Below are 27,189 nucleotides of genomic sequence, written 5' to 3' on the forward strand. Positions count from 1 at the left end.
TGCCGTCTAACATGAAGACGGACAGCGGCTTCCCCAGAGGTCGAAGGCTCCTCTAAGCTCCGGGTGAAAAGCGGGCAGAACAGCCAGGTGACTGCCTGCCGCCAGGCCGGCTCCCCCGGGGCCCCGCTGCCTCCCAGGACCCATGGAGGCGGGTTCCGGGGTACGCCTCCGCTTGGGCGGGGCACCGTCTCTGCCTCACCGAGACACCGTCCTTGAGAGGCCCCGCTCAGACCTACCTTGTATGCCTGCCGCACCCCTCCGTTGTCAGCGATGTTTTCCCCGAGCGTGCTGAAGCCGTTCACCTATGCACAGGACCCAGGATGGCAGAGGGGGTGGTGGCTGGAGCCACCTTGCCTCCCCCGGGGCCCAGGGCTGGGGTGCGGGCTCCCCGGGGGTGGCGGCGCGGCCGGGGCTTGCTCACGTTTTGGTTGTCCGCCAGATCCCAGGAGTAGTTCCCGTACTGGCGCACCATGCACTCCGACTGCTTCCGGAAGTGCTGGGCCGAGAAGTTGCTCCACCAGTCCAGCATGTTCCCATTCTTGTCGAAGTTCCGGCCTGGGTGGGCACAGGTGGGCTGCCCACACCTGTGGGCCAGCCTCCCTACATGTGCCCTGGGAGCCCCAATAGCTAGAGTGCACGCGTGTGTGAGCAGGGAGCGGGCCCCGGAAGGACACTGGCCTGCTTGAAAGGTCAGCACGATGTCAGCGGGCTGCTTTGGCCTGGGAGGGGGGCTTTGGGAGTCTCCCGTGCCACCCCTGAGGTCAGGGCCTGGGCTGTTTGGTCTCAGGGTTTAAGACCCTTGCTGGGGTGTCCAAACTGTCTGGACCCCAGGTAAGGGGAGCATGTGGTCCTGCGGGGGACAAGAGGCTGCCCTTAGAAGGTCAAGTGGTCAAGCCCGGTGGGAAAGCCAGCCTCGTTGGGCTGCAGCAGGAGCCTGTGTACACAGTCACAGGCCACTAGAGCCAGGAAGGTGTCCCTAGCCCATGGTGCGGGGCAGGAACATCGGGTCAGTACATCTCTAGGCTGGAGGAGGCTGGCTGTCCAGGAATGACACTGGTCAGGCTCCAGGGCAGGAGCTGTGGCTTCGAGCTACCTGAGCGATGGTGTCCCTGTCTCTGTGTCACAGGCCCAGGGAGGGCCAGTGAGGGAGGTGGGGGCAGGGTCAGGCCCTTGTGCCCTCTCCTCCATGGCTCTGCCTAGAGCAAGAGGCCAGACCGGGACCTGCCATTCAAGACCTGTCCAGCATAGCTCCCCTGGGGACCTGGCGAATCTTTCCCATGCCCTGGGCTTTAGTGTCCCCATCTGAATCCTGAAGGGCTTGATTAGATGGCCCAAGCGCCCTGTCCCTCAGTCCCCTCCCGGGACTGCGGCTCGGTGCAGAGGGGAGGAGTGTGTGGGTGTGTGGCGGCGTCGCTCTGAGCACCCCACGCAGCTTCCCTACCATTGTCGTCAAAGCCGTGAGTGATCTCGTGCCCAATCACCATCCCGATGCCCCCGAAGTTCAGGGCCTGGGGCTGCTCCTTGCTGAAGAAAGGGGGCTGCAGAATCCCAGCGGGGAACACTGCTCGGGGACAGGTGGGGGCAGCCCTGAGCGCGCGCACCCCCATGGGCCAGCTCGGGGAGGCCCCCCTGGGGCTCCTGCCTCGGGACCCTGTGGCCCAGGAGGTGGGGCTCCAAACAGGCCCATGTTCCAGACAAGAAAGTCAGGGCCCGGAGCCGAGGGGCCAGGGCCAGTGCGCAGCACATCCAGATTCTTCCCATGGTTCTCGGCTGCCTCTGGGGTGGGGTGTGCAGCCCCCATCAGGACCCCCCACCGCTCACAGACAAAGGAGAGGAACGTCCCCACAGCTGGGGTGATGGGTGCAGTTCCTACAGGTGGGGAGAGGTTCTCTCCTTCGGGGCACGGGCTGAGGTTCCCCCCAGGAGGAGGGGCTGGGGCCGGTCAGAAGGCATGAACGTACCTATCTGGTTTCGGTTTGGGGAGTAGAACGCGTTAACCACGGCCGCCCCGATGATCCAGCTGTGACGAACAGGCGGTCTCCTGGAGCCTGTGTCTCCGAGCCCTCCCTCCAGCCCCCCTGCTGGCTTCCGGGGCACTTTGGGCCCCTGTCACAGTGGCTGTGCCATGAGACCAGCGTCGCCCACAGCCAGGGTGAGGTCTGGGCAGTCAGTCCACAGATCGGAATCCTCCCCGAGCCCCAAAGCAAAGGCACAGTGGGCTCTGAGTCGGACCCAGCACCACCCCCCCAGCTGGCCCCATCCTCAGCCCACCGGCTCCCGCATGCCGTCCCCACTCACAGGTTCTGGTCCACTTTCTCTCGCAGCTTCTTGAGGCTCCGCTGGGCTCCAGCCTTGAGGTTCTGAAGACCATTTTCAAAGTACTGGTCCTCAGAGAAGTTCAGCTATGGGAGAGGGGCGGTCACGGCCGGGGGTGAGGGAGGGGCCAAGAGTGGCTGGGGACAGGCTGTGGGGCTGGCCCGGTAGTCCCCTACAAGGCCAGTGGGCTCTGGATGCGGGTGGGGGAGGGGCCCTTTGGTGGCTTGGGTCTCCCCGTCTGACTCCGGAGTGGCCCACCCAGGGAGAGGGCCGGGTTAGTGCCGGCACCCCCTGCAGCGACCCTGGAGGCTCCTGGTTCACAGGGCTGGGCCGGGGGCCCATCGGGCTGGGGTGAGGGGACGGGAGGCTGTGGGGGCCCCTGGGCGGCGGGCGGGGCGCACATTGGAGTACTCGTCGTCGAGGTGCTTATTCTTGTCCTCCAGGATGTAGTCTGGGTACCCGATCTGCTCCCGGATGTGCATGGCCTAGGGAGGACATTGGGCCAGTCTGTGCCCGCCCCACCACGGGGATCCTGGCTCTGCCCCTTGCTGCACTGCCCTGTGGGCAAGGGGCTCAGGGACGCGGCCCTCTGTGCCGGCTGTGGGGAGGTTTAATGGGGACAGATGTGGACCAGCTCAGCGCCAGGCAGAAGGTCTGCCTGACAGCCAGCCAGGGTGTGACGGGGCGAGGGCTGGGCGGAGGGGCTCAGCTTCCCTTTGTCACACTGGCCCAGTGGGGCTTCTGCTCCGAGGCCATGGCCACCCACACCTGTTCCCAGGGGTGCTGCCGGGGGGGTCTCCCACAGTTGGCTTCGGGTCCCGCCTCTGCCCACAGCCTCTTTCTGGGCAAGTCACACCCAGCCTCGGTGTCGTCCTCTGTGAAGCGGGTGTGCTGACGGTCACCCCGGGAGCCCGCGCCGGGGCGGGAAGTCCTCGGGGCTCCAGCCGCGCACCTTCTCCTGGGCCTTCTTCCTGGACGTCTCGTCCATCCAGCCCAGCTCGTCCAGGGTCTCCACGAACACCGCCCGCACCTTGTTGATGAGCTCTCTGACCTGGGGGGAGTGCATGGCCCTTGTCCTGCACAACCAGCTTTGGGGTCTCTGCAGGAGTCGGGTCCAGAGCCCCGTCCCTGCTGTGGCGTTGGGGTGGGGATGAGGGATGATGCCCATGGGGACAGGGGTCATGGCTGTCGGCATTTCACCTGGGTGGGCCTGGGACCTGCCCACCCCTGGACTCCGAGCCTGTAGGACCCGTTCCTTTGCCCCGACAGACCTGTCAGTTTGGGGGCAGGGCCTCTGGCCTCCCCATGGGAAGGGTGCCGGGCACCTGTGAGCTCCCAAGATCACTGAGCACACACGGGCAGCTGGGGGGCCCTTGGGCTGCCCACCCCAGGAGCCAGGAGTCACCACGTAGGGCTGGGACCCCGCCCCCCAACGGTGGGCCAGCGTCCCTGCGGGGAGAAGCACCTGGACCCGGGCCATGGACCATGGACAGGGGCGGAGCACCCACCGCCTCCTTGCTGTCTCCGGGGAAGGCCTCCCTGACGTAGAGGGAGCCCACGGCGCTCTCCATGTTGCTGTTGACGTAGCTGACACACTCCCGCCAGCGCACCTCCTCCACCGTCGTGCCGTACAGCGCCTGCGGCGGCCGGTCCCGTTCACGCTCGCTCACCGCTGCCTTTACCAGCACCGGCTTCCCTGTCCTCGGCCTCGGGGAGCCCAGGAGCCAGTGGGGGGCACGGAGGAACTCAGAGTCCCGTCTGAGGGCTAGCCACGGGTGTGGGCAGGACCGAGAGTGCAGTTTTCGGGGAAGGGCCCCCGACTCAGGCTCTGGGTTGTGCCTTTACCCTGGGGCAGTGGTAGGGCCCTACTCAGCCCTCAGTGCCTCCTCGCCCCCTGTTCTTGCCACCCTAGCCTGGCTGGCCAGATTCTGACCACAAGGACTCCAGCCCCACCCGAAAGCACAGGCTCGTGTTGACGCTGGAGGCCCTAGGGGCCCGACCCCGCTCAGCTGCAAGCCCCCCAGCTCTGCGGCCCCCAGTTTTCCCATCCCCAGAGAGGAGATGCTTGGTTAGTCACGTCTCCAACCCAGCGTGACAAGCAGGGGTCCAGACTTGCCCCCAACTGCTCTGCCATGTTTTCCTGATGCGCTGCAGGACTTCTGCCCGTCCCATTCTCTAGCGAAGAACCAGAGTCCCCCTGACTCCCTGGCCCCCCCATTTGTACCTCAACTGTCTGCCGTAGGCCCCTCTGTCTGCTGCTGATGTGCTGGTCCAACCTGTCACCCACCTGGATGATGGCACCTGTCTCCACTCTGATTCCACGTCCCCTCGGATCATTATCCCAGAAGAGCCACCGAGACCAAAGGGCTTCCCAGTGGGTCCCCTGCTCTGCCCTGACTGTACCCCACTCCACCTCCAGAGCAGCCGGAATGACGGCGCCCGCAGGACACCAGCTTGTGGGTCTCACTCTTACCGCCTCGGCAACTTTCAGGGCGTGGGGAATCCATGCATCGGTCCCACGATTGCTGGCCCCATCTCTCTCCCTGACCTGTGTCCTCTCCCTCACATGGTCCCGCGGTGTTCCCTGCCTTGGGGATCTGCCCTGTCACACTCTCCTCAAGGTCTCCAGCGTCACCTTCACAGAGAGGCTCTCCCTGTCCTGTCCCTTCTCCTGCTGCTCTACTTTTGCTTTTGAAGGAGCCGACTTCCAGTTTGTCGATGGCCCCCAGAGGGCAGGTACCTTGTTAGGCTCTTTCATGGCTCTGACCCTTGGGTGGACCTTGGTGTTTGGCGCACAGCGGGCGCTCCGTACCATAAACCAAGCGAGCCAGTGGCAGGACAGGGCAGGAGCTGCTCTGTGGGGTCTCACCTTGCGGTAGTTGGCCCGTGCCTCCTTGAATCGCTGGCTCAGGCTGCTGATGCGGTCCAGCACCAGACGCCAGACCAGGTAGTTCTGCACGGTCCTGAGGTATGGAACAGGGGCGTGGGTATGGAACAGGGGCGTGCTATGTGCCCAGAGGGATTACTGGTCTTATGGGCTCTTGGTCGACTCGTTCTGTGTCAAACAGAGAGATCGCCGCAAGCAGGGTGGTGGGGAAAGCCTTGAGGACAAGCCCCAGATCCAGCCTGTCTGCTCCCGGGTGCTTGAGACCCCGCGAGGAGGGTTCACAGCTCTCTCTAAGGCTCTGTCAGCCACTAACATTGACCCGCTCCTGTCCCTCACTCCCTGAGTAAATGCCCCCGGGGTCCTCTCCCGTCAGGAGAAGCTGCAGGGGCCGAGGCAGGGGCGGGGGCAGAGGCGAGGATGCTGAAGCCTCTGGGCCCTTCCCTGGGTCCTCACCTGGCTGAGTAGACGTCGATGATGTCTTCAAGGTTCTGGAGGTAGGGGATGCCGTAGACCACCACTTCTTCATCTGGCAGCAGTTTGATTTTGACAGAGGACAGCACAGATTGTATGAACAGCGTCCAGTTAAATCCCTGGGGAAGGCAGGCATGGGGAGAAAGAGGGAGAGACCGAGAGGTAGACATAGCTCCTGGGCATCCAGAAAATCCAGCTCTCACCAAAGAATATTCAGACAAGAGAGAAGGCGCAGATGATCAGAACCAGGAGAAGGGTGGGTGACATTAGCACAGAGCCTACAGACTGCGACAAGAGATTATGCTGATGTATTTAAAAACTTCAATGTGGTGGGGAAATGCCTGAAAAAACCCCACAACTTAGCAAAATGACCAGAGAGTAGCCGATACAGTCTTATATGTAATAAATGGATCTTTAATGTGAAATACTCCCATGTAGAAATTTCCATACTCGTCTGGCTCTTCCAGTGGATGCTATCTGACATTTAAAGGAGACACATTGCTAATCCTCCTTGAACTTCCCAGAAGAGAGAGGGGAAGAGAAAACCCTTCTCTGTTGGAATGATGAAGCCAAGAGTAACTTAATACTAAAATAAGGATATCACAGAAAGAAGGTAACAGGCGGTCTCATTTATGATCATAGATACAAACGCCTTAAGGAAAATCTTGGGAATTCGGGCTTATCTGTACCTACACGAAATGGATAGTAAACCACCGTCAAATTCCATTTAATCAAGCACTTCAGGTCTGGTGTGGTATTTGAAAATCGAATCCTGTAACACGCTGGGATGACGAGATAAAGCAGGAAAATCCCACCCTAGTTCTGATGGATGCAGAGAGGAAGATATTTGTTAAATGTCACATCAGTTGAGGATAGAAACTCTTAGCGCATAGAAGTAGAAGGTAAGTTTGTTAATCTGATGAAGGGACTCTGCGTACGACAGCAGCGACACAGAAACAAACGTGTCGGCGGCCAACAGGAAGATGGCGGACTGGGGCAGGTTCTTCTCTTAGGAAGGAAACAAGATGTGCACCATCACTATCACCGCCAGAACTCATGTGTGCACTGAGTAAAACTGCCATGTGTACGGTCAGAATCTCTGTATGCCAACGACAAAAACCATGAAGATATGTTACAAAATGAGGCCCTTCATAACAGTATGAAAAAACCAAACGGCTAAGAGCAAATCTGACGAGAGATGTGTAAGGCATCTTACGAGGACATTCCATACACTGCTGTTGGGGACAGCAACTCTGCACGCAGGGGGAAAGTGTGGCGCTGTCTGCTGAAGATGGACACGTGTGTTCTGTGACCCGGCCATCTCATTCCCTGGTGGACACCCGACAGCACTGCGCGCATGTGCACCCCAAAAGACATGCACTAGAATGAGCACGGCCACTTCATTCAGAAGAGCCCAGAATGGGATCTGACCCAGAGGTCTAAAAAGAGTAGGGCCGGAATTCCCCAGGGGCGGAAGTGCATGTTCCCAGAATGGATCACACAGCAGTCAGGATGAGGGAGACTTGCCTGATGCCCAGTGACGTGTGGGATAGGAGGACAGCGAGGCTCACCTACAAAACGCAGGGCGACAGAGGTCCTGTGCAAACGAACCAGCCTGCTTGGTTCTGATGTTGCTTCTCGTGGTGGGAGAAGTCGGGGCGGTGGCTGCTTCGGGAAAGGGCAGGGGCAGGACCATGAGGAGGATGTCTGTGGTGGTTTTGATCTGAGGAAGGCCTGTGTGCACATGCTCACGGGGACGCAAGTCTAAGCATTGCAAGTGCTTCGTGCACCAGACGCCCCAAGGCCTGGCTCCCAGAGCATCCCCAGGGCTGCTCCCGTGCCATCTCCGTGGCATGGCACCCGCGGGCCATCGAGTTCTCTTTCTTCACTCCCCACATTTAGCACAGTTGCAAACCCTGCGGGGTCCACCTTCGATACGGCTCCAGCAGACCCCCTCTCGCCGCGTCTGCTAACAATTGGCCCAGCGGCCCCCATTTCCTGCCCGGGCCGTGCTGCAGCTGGTCCTCAGTGTGAGGCATGTCGGTGTCCCAGACCCCTCCCCGCAGCGTCAAGGCCGGTGCCCGGGAAGTCTGGCCCGGTGCGCCCTGTCACCTCCCGGCCTCATCTGCCCTCCAGCAGCCTTGCAGCTCCCGCCTCAGGAGCTTGGTCTTGGCTGCCCCTCTGTTTGGGCCGCATGTCCCAGATGGTCCCTGCTCCACGACTGCTCGGCTGCCTGTTGTGGCCCCTCCTGGCTGCCGCCGTGCCCCCCCGCCCCCGCTTTCTGACACCTTCAAGTCCTGATCTTTCTCGCTCCTGGCCTGCACGGCAGCGTGGGTGCAAGGTGGGGGATTGCCTGCGCGGTTCCTGGATGCGGCCGGTGCCAGAGCAGGGCCTAGCCCCCCAAAGTGCCCGCTGGGGGGTGGGCCAGTTATTGGGCTGGGCTGTCTTGAGGGGGTGGCCACAGCAGGTCCTCACTGGGAGCCCGTGCCAAGGAAGAGGGCAGGATCCAGGGATCGTGGAGCTTTCCGGAACACCAGGTGCCCTGAGCCCCGGGCAGGAGTCCCTGAGTTTTCCCGTTCTGTTCTGCGGCTCCAAACACAGCCCTGATCAGGGGTTAGGCGCTTTGGTTTCTATCCCTGCCCCCACCCCGTCGCCTCCTCCCTCTGACTTTGGCTGCATCCCTGCTCAGGCTCTGACTTCGGCTCTGTCCTCGCCCACCCTCTCCGCCCTTTGACTTGGCCTCCGCCGTAAGGTCGACGATGGCTAGCATCGCACTTCTGCCCCTCCTGAGGGGGGCTGCTGGACCAGCTGGGGGCTCAGGGTGGCCAGTCAGCAGAGTTTGGGGTTGGGCGGCGTGCGCCCCTCTCTCTGGCTCTTCCCAGCCCCCGGCCCCCGCGCGTAAGCCTGGTCAGCAGGGAGGGAGGGCTTGAGGGTGTGGTGGCGTGGGGCGGCCTTCAGTCTGGGGTGGACGGGTGGGTGGGGCAGACGTGGGGACCGAGACCCCTGGGTGGGCGTCTCCCTGGCTCGGGTTAATCAGCAACGCTCCCAGGCTCGTCTCCTGCTCCGAAAAGTGGGGTCATTGCTGCAGTCGTCTCGTAGACGGGCGCCTGTGGCCCTGGACAACCCAGCTGCCACCGGCCGTCCCAGTGTGAGCGCACGCCTGGCGTGTGTGCCCGCGGGATCCTTCGGAGGCTTAGCGGATGGGGGTGCGGGGGGGGCGGGAGCTCACCTTCAGGCCGAACTTGTTCTGGAGGTCCGCCAGGCTCATCCGGTGGTACAGAGTGGTGACGTCATGCCTCTCCTCCTGCGGGGCCGTGGCCTGCACGATGGGGGGGGCAGGCGGTCAGGCTGGGGCGGGACAGCCGCCGCCCCCCCCCCCCCGTCCCCGCACGCCGGGCCGCGGCCTCACGTTCGCCAGCTGCGTCTCCAGCTCCAGCACCTGCACCATGTCCTCGCGCACCAGGTAGCTGTTCTCCGGGAGGTTCATGTCCGCCCGCAGCATCGAGGCCACCGACACCATGAACTCCAGGTAGGCTTCCCGCACCTGCGCCAAAGGACCGGAACGGAGCCCGGCGGCCTCGCCGCCTTGGCCCCCGAGGGGCTCTCTGTGGGGTGGGGGTGGGCGTATGACAGGAAGCAGGCCCCGGGAGGCTTGTGGGGCCAAGCTCGGCTGGCAGTGCGGGCAGGGCCTGTGAGCCCCGGGATGGGGGTCTCCGGACTGACTGCTCCTCCCCACCAAGCCCCAGCCCCCGTCCTGTCCCCCAGGCCGGGCCTCCACTGCTGCTCATGCTCCCAGAATCGGCTGAACAGGAGCTAGAGACCCGTGGGAGCGGACCTTCTCCCCGCACCTGCATGGTCGCCTGCGCACGGAGCCCATGCCCTGCCTGCTCGGAGTGCCCTCCGGCTCCTCCCCTGTCCACCCGTGCCAGCCCGGCAACCCCGGGCCTCTGGGCTCCCACAGGACCAGAGACCTATTCTGTCTGGCTTTGTGGCTGTGTGTAAAGTGCTGGGCATACAGCAGGTGCTTAATGAAGGTCCGGGGCTGGCCCAGGGCTGTTGGCTGGGCTGCCCTCTCCAGGCTCAGCCCTAGGGTCACAAAGTGGGTACTGAGGATGGACGTCCTTCCTGGACCTGCTTTCTCGGGACCCCATCCTGGGAGGGGCTTCCCTCATTCCATGGAGGAGCGACGGGGCACATCCTCCGGCAGAAGGCCGGCATAGCTGCCTTGTCCGGTCCATGCTGCCCGGCACGAGGCCGTCTGGATGCCCTGCCCCTGCTCCAGCCGCCTGGTCTGCTTCTCTCAGCTCCACTGCCCCACGCCAGGGCTCTTCTGTCAGCCACACTCAGCCTTTCTCCTGGCTGGGCCCATCCTTCCCAGCCTAGCTCATAGGCCCCCTCCACCAGGAAGCCCACCGTACTGCTTCCCCACCGTGGGTCATTTTGCAACTTCCGCCTGTCACAGGCTGCTGCCTGGCTCTTCCTTCTACCCTCTTTGGCTCCTCTTCTCCCTCCTCCCCTGATGCAGGAGCTGAGCGCCTAAGGGGCAAGCCTGGGCTGGGGTGGCTGGTGTTCAGACCTCTGTGGGCTCTCGCAGCAGATCCATGGTGCGGCCGCAGCCCTGCACTGTGCGACAGGCACGCGAGGTGTGACGCGGGGTTATGGGCCAAGCTGGGCTTGTCCCCACATATGGCGGGGCACGGTCCCTTTGATGACGCGGGAGGTCGCGCTTAGCTTGTGCACAGGCCTCAGAGCCCCCTGCAGGCCCTCACAGAGGCTGTGCGGGGCGAGGATCAAGGTGTCACGGGGGGGAGCCCGACCACGGTGGGCCCTGAAGTGATGGGTGGGAGGCAGAGGGGCAGGAAAGAGCCGGGGGAGCCGGGGGTCAGCCTGACTCACCTTCCGGTTGCTGCCCTGGTTGAAATAGTACTCTCGGGACGGCATGCCCAAGGTGGGCTGGTCTATCTGGAGGCACAGAGGGGGTGAAGCTGGGCGAGGAGCCGGGGTCCGTCCACAGCCTAGCTGAGGAGGACAGCAGCTCCCTCCGCTCCCCCTGAACTGGGCCCAGTCGGAAACAAGGGGCCCTCCAGGACGGGGTCACGCTGGTGTGTGTGTGGGCCCTGAGGTCCCGGCCCTGCCCTTCGGGGGATGGGTGGAGGGCGGCGGGGGCTGGACGGCAGGGTGGGCCCAGAGGTGGCCCCATGGCACCCTTGCCCTCCTGGAGCACTGTGGCCCAGCTGTGGCCCGTGGGAGCTTTCTGAGGTCAGGCTTCCAGCCCTGGTGCCAGGGCCCCGGACCGATGGCCCCCAAAAACGACTTGGCACACAGGCCAGCTTCCCTGACCAGGGCCCGAGCAGGACACGGACGGGAGCAGGGCTCCGGGACACCCCTGGAGCTCCCCCGCTCCCCAGAGCCAGCCCCCGCCGGCTCCCCACGGCCCTGAGCGCGCCCCAGCCCGGCGCGAGGGCCCCGGCCTCCCCGGCCTCCCCGGCCCGCGCGACTCGTACGTAGATGACGTGCCGGCTGGAGTTCTGGTCGTCGCTCCAGATGAACAGGTCGATGAGGACGCGTCTGTTGAACTGCGCGTTCATCAGCGCCAGCTGCTGCTCCAGCTCCCACCTGGGGCCTGGGGGGTCAGCACCTCGGGCTGGGTCCCGGCTGGGCTCCTGGGGTCCCAGCCAGGCCCTTGTTGGACTCGGGGTCCCGGATCCCGTCGGGACCAGCCTCCTAAAGCTCCTGCCTGGCTTGTGGTGGCAAGGACGCTGGGGCACCGGGGGCCGGAGGGACTCAAGGGACCCGCTTCCCTCAAGGGGGCCCAGAAAATAGCCGGGCCCGTGTGCCGGGAGGGGAGGGCTCCTGCGGGGTTGGGCAGGGGCCCCGGCTGCCGCAGGAGCCTGGAGGGGCTGCGCCACGAGCCGTCCCGGGTGGAGCCGCCCGGCGCGGCCTTACCTATGCTGTCATTCCATTTCTCCATGGCCACCGGCCAGCCGCCCATCAGGTCCAGGATGTTCAGCAGGGGCTGTGAGTCTCGTTTCTCTATGACGCCTGAGAGGCGAGGAGGGGTCACTCATCCAAGTGCGCGGCGGGGGTGCGCCTTCCCACGGGCCCACGGGGACACCGCCTGCCTGGCGCCACGCCCGGTCCCCGTCCGACGGTGCAGCGTCAGACACAGAGGGGCCAGACGCGACCGGCGCCCGGGGCTCGGGGAGAGCAGGCGGGCAGGAAGGATGAGGGTCGTGGGTGGGCGAGCCGGCCAGGGGGAGGCCCTGTGGCCCGGGAGTGCTCCGAGAGGTGCCCCGTGGGCAGCCCTGGGCACTGTGGCCTGGGTGGGGGACCTTGGGGAGTCCCAGCAGCGCGGCCCATGGAACACAGGCCGTGAACAAGTTCTCCGGGGCAGCAAGGGTTTGGCTGGGAGCTTGGGAGCTTCCCTCACACAGGAGATGGAGGTGGGGACGCCGGGGCCTCTCTGACCCGCCTTCGGCAGCAGTCCTGTAGGCCAGCTTAGCCAGAGGCCCCCACCCCAGCTTCCCATTCTAGTAATTTTCTGTCCACAGACCCCTCCCTGCCCCTGGGCTAGAAGTCCCCACGGTTTCCCTGTGGAAAATCCCACCTCAGTGGGCCCTGCGCCCTTCTGGACGGCCCCAAATGAGGTCTGCCTCACCGTCCTTCACAAGTGTCGTGCTCGTTCTTTACCAGTGAGTGTGTGCACGCGTGCACAGCTGCGAATGAATGCACACACTCACACACGTTCACACGCGCACACACGCAGACACATCCATGTGCACACGCTCACTCATGTGCTCGCACACACACATCCGTGCGCACGCATGTGCGACTTCCCCAGGGCTTCTAGGCGGGCCCCTCACTGTTTTCCCCCTGCCTGGGTGGCGTGGCCCCAGGCTTTGGTCAGGGTTTAGACAGGGTCACAGGCAGTTGGGACCAAAGCTGTGTCCTCAGAGGAGCTCGGACCCAGTGGTCGACGGGGGGCGCAGCCCCTCTGGCATGAACCCTGAGCGGCGTGCCCCTCCACGCTGTGCTCCAGGGGCTGTGGGTCCCGGAGCCCCTCCCCCCCCTGCAGCCTCCGTCCCTCACTCACTCTCGTTCATGCAGGAGCGGTACAGCATCTTGGCCTTCTGCACAGCTGGCCTGTCCTTGGTGGTGGAATTCTCCAGCACTCCTGTGGGCAGAGGAGGAAGATGGATGGAGGCCTGAGCCGGCTGCAGGGAGAGCCAGGTCAAAGGTCGCAGTGCCCCCCTCCCCCCATTCAGTGACAAGTGGTCCCTCTGTCCCTGCAGGCCTTTATCCAGGGGGGATTTCTTCTCCCCTGGCCCGTAGGACCAAGGCAGGCCCAGCAGCCGGTCCTGCTGACCCCGTGCCACCCTAGAGCGGGGCAGGTGCCCAGCCTCACCCCAGCCCCACGGCCAAGGTCGCGGCTGCTCTCACCTTTGAGGACGACCTCCAGCTCGTCTCGAAGGATGTCAAAGACGCTGTATCGGGAGTTGGTCTCGGGGATCACGTGGCGTCGCAGCCAGCCCCCGCACGCGTACTGGTAGAAGTCGTCACAGGGCTCCCTGGACGGGTCCATGTTCTGGAGGATCCTGGCCGCTACTCACGGAGACGGTGGGGAGGGAGGGGGCACCTGGTTACGGGTGGCCGGGGGACTGTGGGGTAATTGATCCTGGCTGTGTGCCCCCGGGAGTGTCCGTCGCCCTCTCTGAGCCTCCGTGAGTTCGGAAGCAGGAATTCAAGTTCTAAGCGACGACTTATTGTTCACATGAGCTGGGACCCTGGGACTTTTCTGCTCTTCATGTCCACGTTTGCAAACCTGGGACGCCCGCAGCCTGGGTGCCCAGGAGGTGCTTTGCTGGGGGCCCTGGCCCTGGAGCCCCCTCACTCACCGGTATGTCTGTGGGGGAGGGGGCTCTTACCCACCACTCGGGGTTGTCTGCGGTTGGAGGAGATGGCTTGGCCTCTAGCAGCGCAAGTGTGCGGGGTAGGTGGGGTCTGGGGTTCCTGGCGGCAGGCTCTCAGCGGAGGCGGCCAGGCTGGATTCCCCCCACACCCCCCCGAGTCTGGGACCTTCCCTCGCCTTCTGTCCCTTCTGAAGCCTGGCAGGAAGCACCAGCTTGAGTGCCTGTCCACGCCCCCAACGTGGTCAGAAAAATCTCATTTCTGAGTTTTCATTGGTGTTTCTTCTGGCCATTTTCACTCTTTTCAGTCTGCAAATAGCAGCGTATGGACTCCAATTTGACGACAAATTTGTGGGAGGAAATTCGTATGTACATGTGACCTTTCTTTCTGTAACCACAAGAAGACCCAGCCCAGCACAACCTCCTGCCCCATCATGGGGGCCTCGGAGGGGGGGCGGGCGGCTTCAGGGATGGGAAGTGGGAGTACCCCTCTTTTCCTAGCCCACTGCAGGGGCCCCACCGGCAAGCTGGACCAGGGTCTGCCTGCCAGCCCCTGTGCCACATTTGGAGGTGGCTCTCCTGGGCCTTTGGGGGGCCTGTGCCAGCATCATGGGAAGCCTCCGACCCCAGGCAAGGCTGTGGAAGGTGGGGGGAAGGGGGCTCACCTGCTATCACACAACCGGGGCTGGTGCAGATTTCGCCCATCTCCTTGGGCCGTTGGATGGCTGTGGGCAGGACGCGTTGTGAGCAAGAGGGGAGGCAGAGCAGGACGGGGCGAGGCAGGGTCAGTCTGCTGGGGCGGGCGGGGCCAGGCTTAGACCGCCCCTAGCCCCCAGGGTCAGTCCAACCTGCACCCCTGAGTCTTCCCAGGTGGCCCAGGATGGGGCCTAGAGTGAGGTGAGCCTCATGCCGGTGTCAGTCCTGCTGGGAACTGGGAGCCTCTTGGCACCTTCTGCCTCCACTGACCCCAAAGCTTCTCTGGATCCCCAGGACTGCAGCTGGTCCTTCTGCCCTCCTGTCTCTCTGCCAGCCAGCTCTCGTCCCTGTCACCTCCTCCAGGCAGCCTGCCCATGCTGCTCGTCTCTGCACATTGTGGCCCTCCGACACCCCCTATGTGTGGGTAGCTGGTTGTATAAAGGGGCACCTGTGCAGTCTCAGGGACGACACCCCAAGCCTGGGGGTAACTCAGGCTGGTTTCCTGGAGCCCAGGGAACGCCCTGCATCCAGCTCATGGCTGTGCCCCTGTCTTGTCCCATCTTTCTATGGGGTCCTGGGGGCCCAGGGACTCTAACTCCCCAGCTGCGCACCCTGGACTGCGGAGTGGCCCAGCCCACAGGAGGCCCAGTTTCCAGCCCACCTGCTGGGGCCGTGTTTTGATAGGGAAGGCAAAGCTACCTCGGGGTTTTCGTTTTATAATGGTCTTCTCTTCCTTTGAGAAGCAAAGCCGGCTAGGAAAGAGTGTCAGCTGCTTCCCTGGGGAAAAACACAGCACTCAGCTCCGGCCTCCAGCCCCACCACGGGGTACCTTGGGGCTTGCTGGGGACGGGCCTGGCATCTTGCTGCAGGGCTGGGGTCCAGGGAGCTCTGATTGCTGCCTGCCTCCTTGTAGCCTGGCCTGGTCACCAGGGCCACCCAGCAGAACATATGTGGGGGAGGGGGCCCTGCTGGCTTGCCCACCCCACTGCTCTCCAGAGCCAACCCACCCAGCCCGCCCCACCCTTATCTGCGGGGGGCCAGAGGGTCCCTGAGGCAGGACCTCCTTCCTCTCTGACTTCCTCTTCTATCTCGGGGCCACGGGCCACACCGTGCAGGGTGGACAGTCTGGGAGTCCTACTGAGGCAGGAACAACAGGCTCATTTCGGGGGAAAGGAGTCACTTTCACTTTCTGACCCACTGGCCACCTTCCCTCCATCCCTCCCCTGCACAGGATCGGGGCATTGCCTGGTCAGCATCGGATCTTCTGAGTGGTTGTCAATTCTGCCTGGAGTGGGGGTGGGGAAGGGGTGACGGGGAGGGACAGAGGAGAAGCAGGTCTGGAGAGAGGGCATGCCTGGCCTAGCCACCTACAGACCTGGCTTGTGGATGATTTCCTCCACGCGGGAGGCACACGGAGACCTGGTGGGAAGGAAGGAACAGGGCCTCACGCAGGTCAGAGACTGCAGAGGGTGCAGGGAGCTGCCCAAATGTTGGGGACACTCGCCGGGGTCCTGGCCATCAGAAGAAATGCTTATGAAACATGGGGTCTGAGCAGGGTGGGCATTTCTCCCCTGCCCGTTGTTACTGCTCTTTCCACGCACCGTCATTCATCCGTCAGTCCCACATTTATCGATTACCAACCCCAGTGCCAGGCACTGAAGATACCCCGCCTCAGGGAGCCCAGCCCCGTGGACACAGGAGAACAGTGCTGATCGCAACCGGAAATGAAGTGATCCATCGGTGCCAAAGCATGGCTGTCCCACAGGTGTTTGTCAGGCTCGTTAACCCAGAGCCCTGGGACAAGAACTAGACCTTGGACCCCAAAGGGCCACCCCCTCAGGGACAGTGGACAGGAAGGACAGGACGTCTGAGCTCTGGCCACAGACATGATGAGGAGGAGAAAGGATTTTTGCTTCTGATCAGGATAAGGACAGTTGGAGGAGAGTGTGGCTCCCTCCCCAGGGAGGGGAACAAGCTGCAGATGCAAAAACAGGGTGGTTTGCTGACCTGCCGGAGCATGGTGGGCAGGAAACCCACAGAGCCAAATTCCAGACAGGGAGGTGCGCTCCCCAGAGACAGTGGCCTGTGTCAGCCTTCCCCTGGACAAGGAGCCTGTGAGGGCAGAGGCTGTGAGCTGGGACCAGGGGTGGGGCTCCACATGGCACCCCCACCTGCCAGGTCCTTCTCACAGGACCTTCCCTGAGGGCACAGGCGGGGCTGGAAAGCCGAGAGATACCTCCCCACAAGAGGAAGCAGGCAAACGTGACCCATCATCAGAAAAGCCCTAGATAGTCTGAAGACGTGGACTCGGGTGACATAGCAGACAAAACGTTCAGTGCTTATGACAGTTCAGTAAAGGGTCTGGTACAGAAGACGGGAAGTGGATCTGCCAGATAAGCGGAAGTGGTAAGAAAGAACTGAAGTGAAGAATTAGTTTTATAAGCTTCACAACACACCGAACAAGAAAGAATCTGTGTCACCGTGGGTGATCCAGACCACGGCACAAAGGAAAAAGACAAAACAGACAGAGGAAAACATCCCCAAATCCCCAAACGTTGTAGCCCTCCCCTGCCAAAAGTCAGTGTGGAAGCTTCTTACAGAACCAAACGGTCTTACAGCGCGGTCCTGCAATTCTGCTCCTAAGTGTTTCCCCAACTGGTTCAAAAACTTACGTCCATACAAAAACCTGAATGTGAATTTTATAGAATTTTTGTGTGCAATCCCCCAAAACTAGAAGACACCATGATGTCCTTCAACGGAGGAGTGAATGAGTAAACTGCATTACATCTGCACGATGGCATTGTTATTGAGCAATAACAAGAGAGAAGCCAGCGAGCCACAAAACGATGAACGGATAGATCCTACGTGTGTACTATTAAGTGCAGAGGCCACCCCAAAATGCTGCATCGTGTGATTCCAAGTAGACGACATTCTGAAAGAGCAAAGTTATGGAGGTGGTAAACAATGATTGCCAGGCATTTGGCAGGGGTGAGGGGTAGGGGTGGTAGACAGAGAACGGGGAGCATGAGGGGTATTCCCGGGCAGTGCGTTGTTTTGTGGGGCCACAGGGAGTGGGATAAGTTATCTGGAGTATCTGCAAAAGCCCACACAACTGCAGCACAGAGAGAGAAGCTTAACGTACGCAAGTGTGAAAATCACGGAGGTCGTCTCGGGTCCCAGGATGGAACGGAACACGAGAAGCAAAGTGCATCCCATGTGTATGCAGTACCTCGGCAGAAAGCGGTGAGGACAGGGTGCTGACCCAAGTCACCTTGGCCCTGAATGGTGCGTGAGACCCAAGGCAGGGGAGCTGTCCAGCCGCGCTGTGCGGTCATTGGTGGACTTGGTCCCGTGGGAATGCCACGCATGAGCACTGGGACTGAGGGAGTGTGAAGCGGCAGGCAGACGGCCAGACTGCCCACCACTGCAGCGGGAGGTTGGACCAGCCAGGGCGGGAGGCTGGGGTGAGGCCTGTGGCAAGGGGTCAGAAGCCCCCATGCAGACTGATGTAGACACAGAGGGTTGCATGGAGAAGCGCTACGGATGATGTGTGTAGATGTGGGTTAGTGTGCACGCACACACGTCCTCCCACTGTCAGCCGAGAGTGGCTGCCCGCGGTGACCCGGTAGTAATGATCTCACCTCGTAACCCCAGTGTGGGTCTAACCCCCAGTGGCCAAAGCTGCAACCGTCTGCATGACCAATACGCTAGTACCGGATTACAATCCACTAGTACCGGATTACAATCCACAGCCTAAAATACACGTGCTGAGTCCATGCCGGCACAAATAAATCACTGAATAAGTAAAGAAGTGGGGGAATTGATAGATTTCCCCATACAGAAGAATTCCAAAGAGTGTCCGTAGGTGCCCGGCCTCTAGGGGTGTGGTTCTAACTCCCTACCCTTTGGGAGCGGGCTGCCCCCGCTGGCTTCCCTTCCGAGGAGACAGAATGGAAAGGGGGGGAGTGGAGACACCGGATGAAGGCTACGTGGTCAGCAACAGTGATCTGTCACCAGAAGTGTGGCCGCCTGACTTCCGGGCTTCCTCCCCAAAACACATCACCCCAGTCTAGTCATGGAGAAAACCATCAGGCAATTCCCGAGGGACATTCCACAAAATGCAAGGCCAGGACCCCTCAAAACTGTCAAGATCATGAACAAGGGAGTCTGAGAAACCATCACGGCCAAGAGTAGCCGAAGGAGACTTGACGAAGGATGTCCTGTGCCGGCCCGCAGGATCCTGGGACAGGACGGGCGTGAGGGACGGACAGAGGAAATCAGAACAAAGTGTAGCCTTAATTAATTGTCAGATAGTGATGGCGGTTCATTACTTGCAACAATGTATCTCAGTGAGCAGAGCACATGTTAACAGGGTTGCTGCAGTGGTCATACCGCACGGTGCCATCTTTGTAACACTGCCCGAGCCCAAAGCTATTCTAAGAAGCTTTTAAATTACTTTTAAAACAACTGGAACACAGAATCTAGGACCTGTGGGACATTATTATTATTATTATTATTAGGGAGGGAGGGGCAGAGCGAGAGGGAGAGAGAATGTTAAGCAGGCTCTACGCCCAGTACAGACACAGCCTGACACCGTGAGAGGGGCTCCCTCTCACGATCCCGAGATCATGGCCTGAGCTGAGATCAAGGGTCGGATGCCTAACTGACTGAGCCACCCAGACGCCCCAATTATTAAGTGGGACGCAAAACAGCAAGTCCCTTCCGACACAAAGACCGAATACAAGTGAAGCTTCCTATGGTACTAACATGGGGTCAGTGGGAAGACAGCAGACAAAGCCCCAAGAAGGATGTCCTCCTCCTCTGTAAGTCCAGATGGGAGCAGCCGTCCCGAATGCCCACTGACTCAGAATCCGCTCTTTGTTCTCTCTGTGCCCATAACTTCTGGAATACGTGAATTATTTTCACATAGACTCTCTACGTTAAAAAAAATCTTTTGAAAACAATATTTTTGACATTTTTGTCTGCAAGTTTTGCTCTTCTGGTCTTGATTTGAATAATTTATGTTCCCTCTGTCTCTTCTTCATGTCTCTCTCTCAAAAAAGAAGGCGGCAGAAATCTCAGACAGGTGGAAAAGAGCCCTCCTCCCTGGGGAAGGCGGGCTGGTCGTTATGCAGCTGTGGGTGTGAGTGCATAGCACCGTGTGGCCAAGGAAACCTCAGGGGGAGACACTTGCTCCGGCAGGCCCAGGCTGGTGGCCTCCCCAGGTGCTCGCTGGAAACAAACACACAAGTTCTCTGGAGGGAAGTTTGCCGGCCCGAGAGACAGGGTCCCCACAGAGGCAGCTGGGGCGAGCATGGATTCACGCTGACGCCAAGACAAGCTTCCACAAGAGCAAAACAGACAGGGAACTGTGATCCCCAAGGATTTTATATTTGGGGACACTCTGATCTGAAGGTGTGGGGCATGATGGCCCCAAACCCAGACCCCGCTCTGCCCCAGGCCTTTGCCAGAGGACATCTTCTCCCTCTCTTGCCTGTGGGTTGGCCGCACGGCTTGCTTTGACTGCAGAATGGGGTGGCAGTGGTGCTTCTGGACACTGTTCCAGGTCTGGGAAGAGACCCCAGGAGGCCTGCATGCTTCCCACCGCCCTCTCAGACTTCTGCCGGCAGCGGTACCTGCCCAGGCCTGCTCGCTGGTGCTCGGGGCCGGGGTGGGTGGGTGTCAGTTCCTGTGGAACAGAGTCGCCCTGTGAACCTGACCCGGCGCAGCTGACCCCCCCACCGGGGTGTGCAGACATGTCCCCACAGACGAGGGCTGTTCCCATCCCTGGGCGCTGGGTGCCTGTGCGGCAGCAATACCTCCCTGACGCAGAAAATATTCCCAGTATATTGAACGAGTAAAAGAAAACACTGAAAACAAGGTCGTGAGACATTAAAAAGAATAGGTTTGTGAAAGAATAAATTATAAACTCTAGAAACACAGAAAAAGGTAGTAGCTGAGGTTAATTTTTTTTTAAGGATTCCATTTATTTATTTATTTATTTATTTCAAATGTTAATTTTGCACCAGCTTACTTTTGATATTAACTCATTTAAAATACATTTTATTATTTTATTTTATTATTTATTTTAACGATTTTATTTATTTATTTGGCAGACAGATCACAAGTAGTCAGAGAGGCAGGCAGAGGGGGGGGGGAAGCAGGTTCCCCGCCGAGCAGAGAGCCCGATGCGGGTCTCGATCCCAGGACCCTGAGATCATGACCTGAGCCGAGGGCAGAGGCTTTAACTCACTGAGCCACCCAGGCGCCCACATTTATTTATTTTTTTAGGGAGATGGAGAAAGAGAGACACACGGAGTGCCCAGGAGTGGGGGGAGGAGCAGGAGGAGGGAGAGGGAGACAGGAAGACCCTTGGACTCTGTGCTCAGCAGGGAGCCCGATGCAGGTCTAGATCCCATAACCCTGAGATCATGACCTGAGCTGAAACCAGGAGTTGGAGGCTCAACCCACCAAGCCACCCAGTGCCCCCACTGAGATTAAATTAAACAAAAAACAAAAAACAAAAAACACCCAAAATGGATTTTTCCCCTGAACTGCAGTTTCCTTTGCTGGCTGAAACCGGAGTGACAGCTTACCCCTCTGATTATGGGGTTTTGTCTGCACCTTGCCTGCACTGCGGTACAGAAATATTCAGATGTATTTTTGAAGAATTGACATTTTGCAAAAACACAATCAACCTTTTAATTCATACGTGTGAGCAAAGGCAGTGTCCTAAAGTGTATGGGTTCCAAGTTATTGCAGGGTTTTGGGGGGAAATTTCTGCAGATACTATATGGAGGAAGAGAGGTTTAGGGAGATGGAAGGTGGTCGGAGTGACTGACCCAGAAGGATCCAGTCAGAGACGGAAACTCTCCAGAGACACAGGGGATGGGGCAGGGGGCCGAGGACGCACAGCATCAGAATTTGACAACGGGAGAAGAGAGGGAGAGAAGCAACATTCAGAAAGATCGTGCGCCACTTCCCACGGTGAACACGAGGCGTCACGGCGGAGACGCAGGGATCGCAGCCTCTCCAGAGCCGAATGAACAGCACGAATCTTCACAGCTCGATGCCTCCACGGTCAGAGTGAATAAGACCAAAGACAGAGAGAACGGAGCTCAGAAAGACGGAAAGTTCACCTGATGAAGATTTCCGGACAGAGACAGCGAGTGCCACTAGTTGGGCAACAGTAGAAGCTGCTCACGCCTCCGGAATTATTTGGAGAAAAGACAAGAGAGGTTCGGAAAAGAACTCCACGATTGAGAAAAGTCATTTGGAACAGACTCGCGCGGACGGGAGTCAGCAGTGAGCGCTGTTGCTGAGCTATTACTACTTTGCCTTCAAGCCGCGTCCCACGACGAACTTAAAATCTATCTTACAAGCAAGAGGTTGATACTGGAGACGGGTAAAGACAGGATCGTAATAAGATAATCTGACAGTAAAAGAGGAAACCTCTTGAACAAGGCAGCTACTCATGCCGAGGAAACTGGACCCTGGCAGAGAGCTTAGCTGTGAATAACATTCAGGAGAAAACCGTAGATGATGCTGGTGGCTTTACCCCAAAGCGCAGATGCATCGCTGTTGGGCAGGCAGGACCTCGCTGGTGTAGGGAGCTCAACCTGCCTTCCCTTCAGCACGTCAAGTGACCAAACGCACCATTTTGCTATGACATCTGATCGCGAACAGCATGACAGATACAGACATTTTTCTAAGTGTTATTGATGTATTAAATCTGGGGCCCTCGAGTAAGCCTCTAACATTTGTACTATGCTATGTTCCATTTTACAGGTAGGGAAACTGAGGCACAGAGGCAAGAAGGGAACCTGCCAAGGTCACACAGGTAGATTTGGGGCAGCCGGCATGCCTGGGCGTTCACGACCTTATAATGCCTCCTTGCCATCCTGCGGCGACAGTAAAAGGTTCACAGTCAAGGCTTGGACGGGAAGGCACACGAGTCCGGGAGTGGGCAGTGTTTTTTCTGTGAAGGACCAAGTAATCGATATTTTAGGCTTTGTGAGCCACATACAGACCCTGTCTCGCCTATTTAACTTAATTATAGCAAGAAAATACCCAAAGACAGTACATGAATAAATGGGCACAGCTGTGTTCTAATAAAACTTTATTTGCCAAGATGGGCCGCGGTTTGCTGGCCTCTGCGCTGGACAGTGATTGTCGCTGCCCGTGGGAGCAGGATTCCTGGAGGGGCTCTGTCGCCCACTGGAATGTCTATAAAGATGTTTGATGTTCTGAAAAGGCTTCATCTCTGACTTTTAAAATAACACCTATTTAAACAAAAAAATCTAAGATAACGCCTTAAAGGACAACGATTGAAAACCCGCGAGCTGGCTCTGGAAGAGCAGAGAACAAACTGTTAGCGGCGTGAGAAGCACGGAAGAACAGAAAAACCAGAGTCTGCAGTAATCATGGTGAACGCAGGGACACTCTGCTTCAGGGAAGAGACGAGGACCCCAGTCCGGCTACGCGCTGTTGCAGGAGACACAGCGACAGCAGGAGACACACAATGTTCGAAAGAAAAATGGAGGAAAACCGGCTAAGCGAGCGGCCCAGGCAGTCAGGCTGGCACCCGACGAAACAGAATTCGAGGCAAACAGCATCAAGGTAGAAAGGGTCATTATGCCCTGCGGGGTCTGGGGAGATGCGCACGGTTCTGCAGCACGAGACTCAACACACCAAATCCCCAAACGGGGAGAAGACCTGACTGGTGTCTCGGAGGGACCTGCGTCTCCGGCTTCACCTAAAGGCCGGTCAGGCGTCCTCCCCCACCCGTGCGGATGCTGACAGCGGGGACCTCGGGTTAGTCCTGCAGCGACTCAGCAAATACCGAGGAGTCAGTGCCCCATAAACCACGGTTTCCGACAACAGCGCAGTTAACGCAGAAACCAATAAAAAAAAGGGTAACTAGGAAGATCTCCATGCATCTTGATTAAAAAAAATATTTTGAAATATTTTGAAATAACTCATGAATCGGTGGAAAAGATCCTCATGGAAGTGAGAAAGCGCTTGAACACAAACAGCGACGCTGCGTGTAAACCCCCCGTGGACACCAGGGCCGGGGGCCGAGATGAGCTGGCAGGTCACATCTGCGGGTGGGGGCACGGGGTTCGGAGGGAGGAGCCCCGGCCGAGTCCCCATTTGTACTTAGGAGACCACGAGGAGAAAAAGGCAGACTGGGTAGGGGTCGGGGGCCAGCGCCAGCGCCAAGGTGTTTCCAGGCCCAGTGAGCCCTGAACAAAGTCTCCTGGAGGTCTGGGCTCCCCGAGGCTCCGTGCAGCCAGCAGTCCTTCCCCTGTCCCCTGCCCGTGCAGCCAGCAGTCCTTCCCCTGTCCCCTGCCCATGCAGCAGAGCCCATCTACGCTGCAGGAGACCCTGAGGAACCAGAGACCAGAGCAGCCGGCAGGGTCCGCAGGCACAGGCACGTGCACAGGCTGGGAGGGGCCCTGGGCTGGGATGTCGGTCACACCCACAGACTAGCAACCGATGCACCGTCCACCTCAGAGCAGACAGCCCTGGCCCAGCCAGTGGGGGAACATTCCAGGGACAACATTCCACTGTTGAGAGTGCCAGGGGAGCACCTCTCCTGACTCTGTGAACCCCCAGTCCATGCCTGAGGTGGTGCCTGTAGGCAGCAGGGGGCGTGGCTTGCACGCCCCCCCAACCCAAGCCAGGGACAGCCCTTCCTTGGCCACCACGCGGGGAGGAGGTGGGGGGGCTGGGCGGGGGAGGGGAACAGAAGAGGCAGTGTTGGCCACGCCCCCATCGCTCTGGGACCCCAGGCTGACCCCTCCCACCATCTCACAGTAAGCAGAGCCGGTCTGGGAGGCCGCAACCCTTAGCCAGCTGGCGTGGGCGTGGGCGTGGGGGTGGGGGTTGGAACCCCAGCAGGTCCTTCCCGACCTGCGACCAGCAGCGGAGACAGGTGAGCCGAGGGGATGGGCGGGGGCGGGGGGTGTCCTCAGAGTCATGCGCTGGGCTGGGCGGGCTGTGACCTGCGGGGCGCAGTCGCCGCCTGCGGGAGGGGAGGGGGCTGCGCGGACGGTGTGGGGGACCTGGTCTGTGCATCTCAGGAGTCCCGCAGTGGCCGCAGCGCAGAGGCTGCAGAGCTCGCCCGCGCCAGCCCGCCCTCGACAGGGCCTTCTGGTAGGGGCTGCCCGACCCCTGCCTGTCAGCGCCCAGGGCAGACCCCCCTGCCCAGCTTGACAAGACTGGCTCATCAGGGTTGGGGGAGACAGCGGGGGCGGGGGGGGGCGCCTTCACTTACCTCTGCTGTTGGCGGCATAGAGGAGGCCCAGGGCCACCAGGGCGCCTGTCGCCAGCAGTAGCAGCAGCAGCAGCCCCCCCTCCAGGAAGCCTCGGTGCTTCTGTCCCGACCAGCCGGCAAGCTCCACCATCCCTACTGGGCTTTCAGGCTTCCCCATCACCAAGTCTCTAGCCAGGGGAAAGTGCACAGCTGAGAAACCCCAAGGCCAAGGGCAGGGGCTGTGTCTGGCCAGGGTGGGGACACCAGGCCAGGGGAGATGTGTGAGGAGCCCCTGAGGCCCTGCCCGAGGCTGGGAGGCCTGACGCTCGCTGGGGGCAGGTGCTGGTCCTTGGAGGATGTTCGCTCTCCCATGGCCAAGTCCACACCCGTGGACTTGCGGGCACAGCCTGTGTCTCTGGCTTGCGGCACCTACCCTGGGCCAGAGTCTTTGAGTGCCCGAGGCAACAGTGGGGGGGGCGGTGCCCGGCGTGCCAGCCATGGTGGCAGCTCTTGCCAAGGTCAGCTTCTTCAAGCCCGCTCTCTGGAGGAGAGGCCCAGGGACCCCTCTGCTCACCGCCGGAGGAGCCCTAGGGGCCCAGCCAGCCCAGCTCCCATGCTTGCCAATGGCCACTGCTGTGGAGCCTGCGGGAAGCTGGGAGAGGGGGTCCTGGATATATCGGCCTGGGCACCGGGTCAGGAAAACCCTCTGGGGGTGGTGTGGGCCTCTGGGCCCCCTGCCCACCTTTCCTGCCTAGAGCCCAGGAGTGGGAGGTGGGGGAGACCAGAAGGACCTGCGCCCATGCAGGCAGTGACCAGAAGGCCAGGCAGGAACAGGCTGACCAGCTGTAGCGGTCACCTGGGGGTGTGCCGCTCCCGTGCCTCCCTTCCCCAAAGGGCCCTGCCTGGTCCTTTGAGGGACCACGCCAGGAGGTGGGTGTTGGTGGTGGATGCTCAGGGCTGCCACGGTGTGCAGAGGGGGCCTGTGCTTCTGTGTGCGCGTGTGTGAGGACGCACACACGTGTGCGTGCATGTGCTGAGCCCCGCCCCGGACAGCTGCGTCTGGGGCCGGAGAACAGAGGGCCGCCCCTCCCCGAGCCAGACTCCAGGTCCTCGACGTCCACCACACCTCTGCTCTGGAGTCCCGGCGCCTACCCTGCACCAGGCTGGGCGGGGAGCTCGGGAGAAGCCTGAGGAAGGCTACCCTCTTGTCCAGCCCTGGCGGGGAGGGCGAGAGGTCCTCCCTGCCAGCACCAGGGGCCACCTGCCCCATGACCCGACTTAGCGGAGAAGCCAGGCCAGCTCTGATCTCAGGATCCCCAGGGGACCTAGTCACCTCTCTCTGCACCCGCTCTGGTCCTCCCCACCTCACCCCCAGACAGACCCCACCTCAGGGGTTTTGCCCTTCGCCCAGATTCCTGTCTGCTCTCCCCTCACGCTCCACAAGTCCTCGCTCAAGGTCACCTTCCCAGTGAAGCCTTCCCTGGGCCCGTATTCACCGGAGCCAGGCTGACCCCAGGCCTGATGGGGTTCAGCCTCTGTGTCTCTTCTGTCCCTGTTGTCCCCCTCCCCGAGGGGAATGTCTGGGCCATGGGGGTGGGGGGCTCGGCCTTCCTGGGCCCCCAGCACCCAGAGTGGTGCCCTCGAGCCGTCCGCCACCACCGCTGGCTGAATCAGTTCAGCTGGACGGGTCCGAGCCTTGGCCTGGCCATCCGCCGCCCGGTCTCACCAGTGTGGTCTTTCTCCCATCAGAGCTGGTGAACTCCCTCACTCCTGCCCTGTGGGCTTCCAGGGACCCGCTACGGCTGAGCGGCGCGCTAAGTCTCCTCCCAAGGGCTGAGCGCCCAGCCCAGCGCTAGAGAACCGGGAAGCGGTCTGCGGTGGCCGGCCAGGGAAAGGGGGTTCCTCCGGGGAGGAGCGCGCCGTGTGGGGGGGGATGCCGGCCCCAGGGGCCGGGCTGCGCGGAAAACACTCTGCCCGGCGCCCGGGACAGGCTGGGTGCTTGTCGGGAGCACCCCTGTGCTGCCTGGGGAAGCTGGCCTGCGGGCTGGACCCACACTCGGCTCACCTCCAGGTCACTCAGGAATGGCCGCCCCCCGCGGGCAGGTCTCAGAAGGCTGGGTCCGGATGGCCTGTGTTTCGTGCGTGGGGCCAGGTGGGAGGGCTCCCAGGGGCCGGAGAGCAGGGGCTTCAGGTGGCCCCACCGAGGCTTCTGGCCGCCTTTGTGATGCAGGCGTGGGTTCCCTGGAGGCGGGGAGCATCTCCAAGCACAGGCGGGGAGTTCCATCTGGGTTTGGTGTCGGGGGAGGGGGCAGAGGGCCACTCAGGGAGCACAGGGCTCCCTGCGGTCCTGACCCCTCCTCCTCTTCCATTCCACAGTCCAAAGGGGCTACAGGGGCGCTGGGAAGGAAGGCCAAACCCTTCTCCCTACCCTGCCCGAGACCCAGGGACCAGAGAGCTACACTGGCCACAGGGGTTGCAAAGCCCCTGCCAGGGCATCTCACCACTTCCCTTTCTAGTGAGGCTGGTGGGCTCCAGGGGCCATGACCGGTGGAAGTTTTGGAAGAGGTGAGGGTTGGGAGAGAACCTTCTGGACACAGAAGCATCCCAGTGCTTCCGGGAGTGAATCAGGTGCCCTGCTGATGGGGGCTGGGGAC

The 27,189-nt window shown here is 60.8% G+C and overlaps 1 protein-coding gene across 7 annotated transcripts in view; it reads right to left on the bottom strand.

Moving 5' to 3' along the window:
• MMEL1 (membrane metalloendopeptidase like 1) overlaps window positions 1–26,988 on the bottom strand; it is a 28,315-nt gene extending 1,327 nt beyond the window's left edge. For 2 of the 7 annotated variants that reach the window (XM_082688051.1, XM_082688049.1), the window contains exons 1-18: window positions 13,604–13,915; window positions 13,115–13,276; window positions 12,768–12,848; window positions 11,621–11,716; window positions 11,179–11,297; window positions 10,571–10,636; window positions 9,084–9,218; window positions 8,904–8,993; window positions 5,657–5,793; window positions 5,186–5,279; window positions 3,825–3,953; window positions 3,269–3,367; window positions 2,718–2,801; window positions 2,299–2,402; window positions 1,962–2,020; window positions 1,442–1,561; window positions 422–555; window positions 237–302 (exon numbers count right to left, since the gene is read on the bottom strand). In XM_082688051.1, the coding sequence (XP_082544177.1) occupies window positions 237–302; window positions 422–555; window positions 1,442–1,561; window positions 1,962–2,020; window positions 2,299–2,402; window positions 2,718–2,801; window positions 3,269–3,367; window positions 3,825–3,953; window positions 5,186–5,279; window positions 5,657–5,793; window positions 8,904–8,993; window positions 9,084–9,218; window positions 10,571–10,636; window positions 11,179–11,297; window positions 11,621–11,716; window positions 12,768–12,848; window positions 13,115–13,256 (1,755 nt within the window). In that variant the 5' untranslated portion in view covers window positions 13,257–13,276; window positions 13,604–13,915. Of the gene's footprint in view, window positions 1–236; window positions 303–421; window positions 556–1,441; window positions 1,562–1,961; window positions 2,021–2,298; window positions 2,403–2,717; window positions 2,802–3,268; window positions 3,368–3,824; window positions 3,954–5,185; window positions 5,280–5,656; window positions 5,794–8,903; window positions 8,994–9,083; window positions 9,219–10,570; window positions 10,637–11,178; window positions 11,298–11,620; window positions 11,717–12,767; window positions 12,849–13,114; window positions 13,277–13,599; window positions 13,916–14,246; window positions 14,307–14,976; window positions 15,055–24,556; window positions 24,724–26,600 lie in introns of those variants that run through there. The other 5 variants (XM_082688045.1, XM_082688047.1, XM_082688046.1 and 2 more) reach the window with 5 other exon arrangements.
• Between the last annotated feature and the right edge of the window lie 201 nt (window positions 26,989–27,189).

The sequence above is a fragment of the Mustela nivalis genome, assembly GCF_964662115.1.
Source record: "Mustela nivalis genome assembly, chromosome: 10".
Taxonomy (NCBI): Eukaryota; Metazoa; Chordata; class Mammalia; order Carnivora; family Mustelidae; genus Mustela; species Mustela nivalis.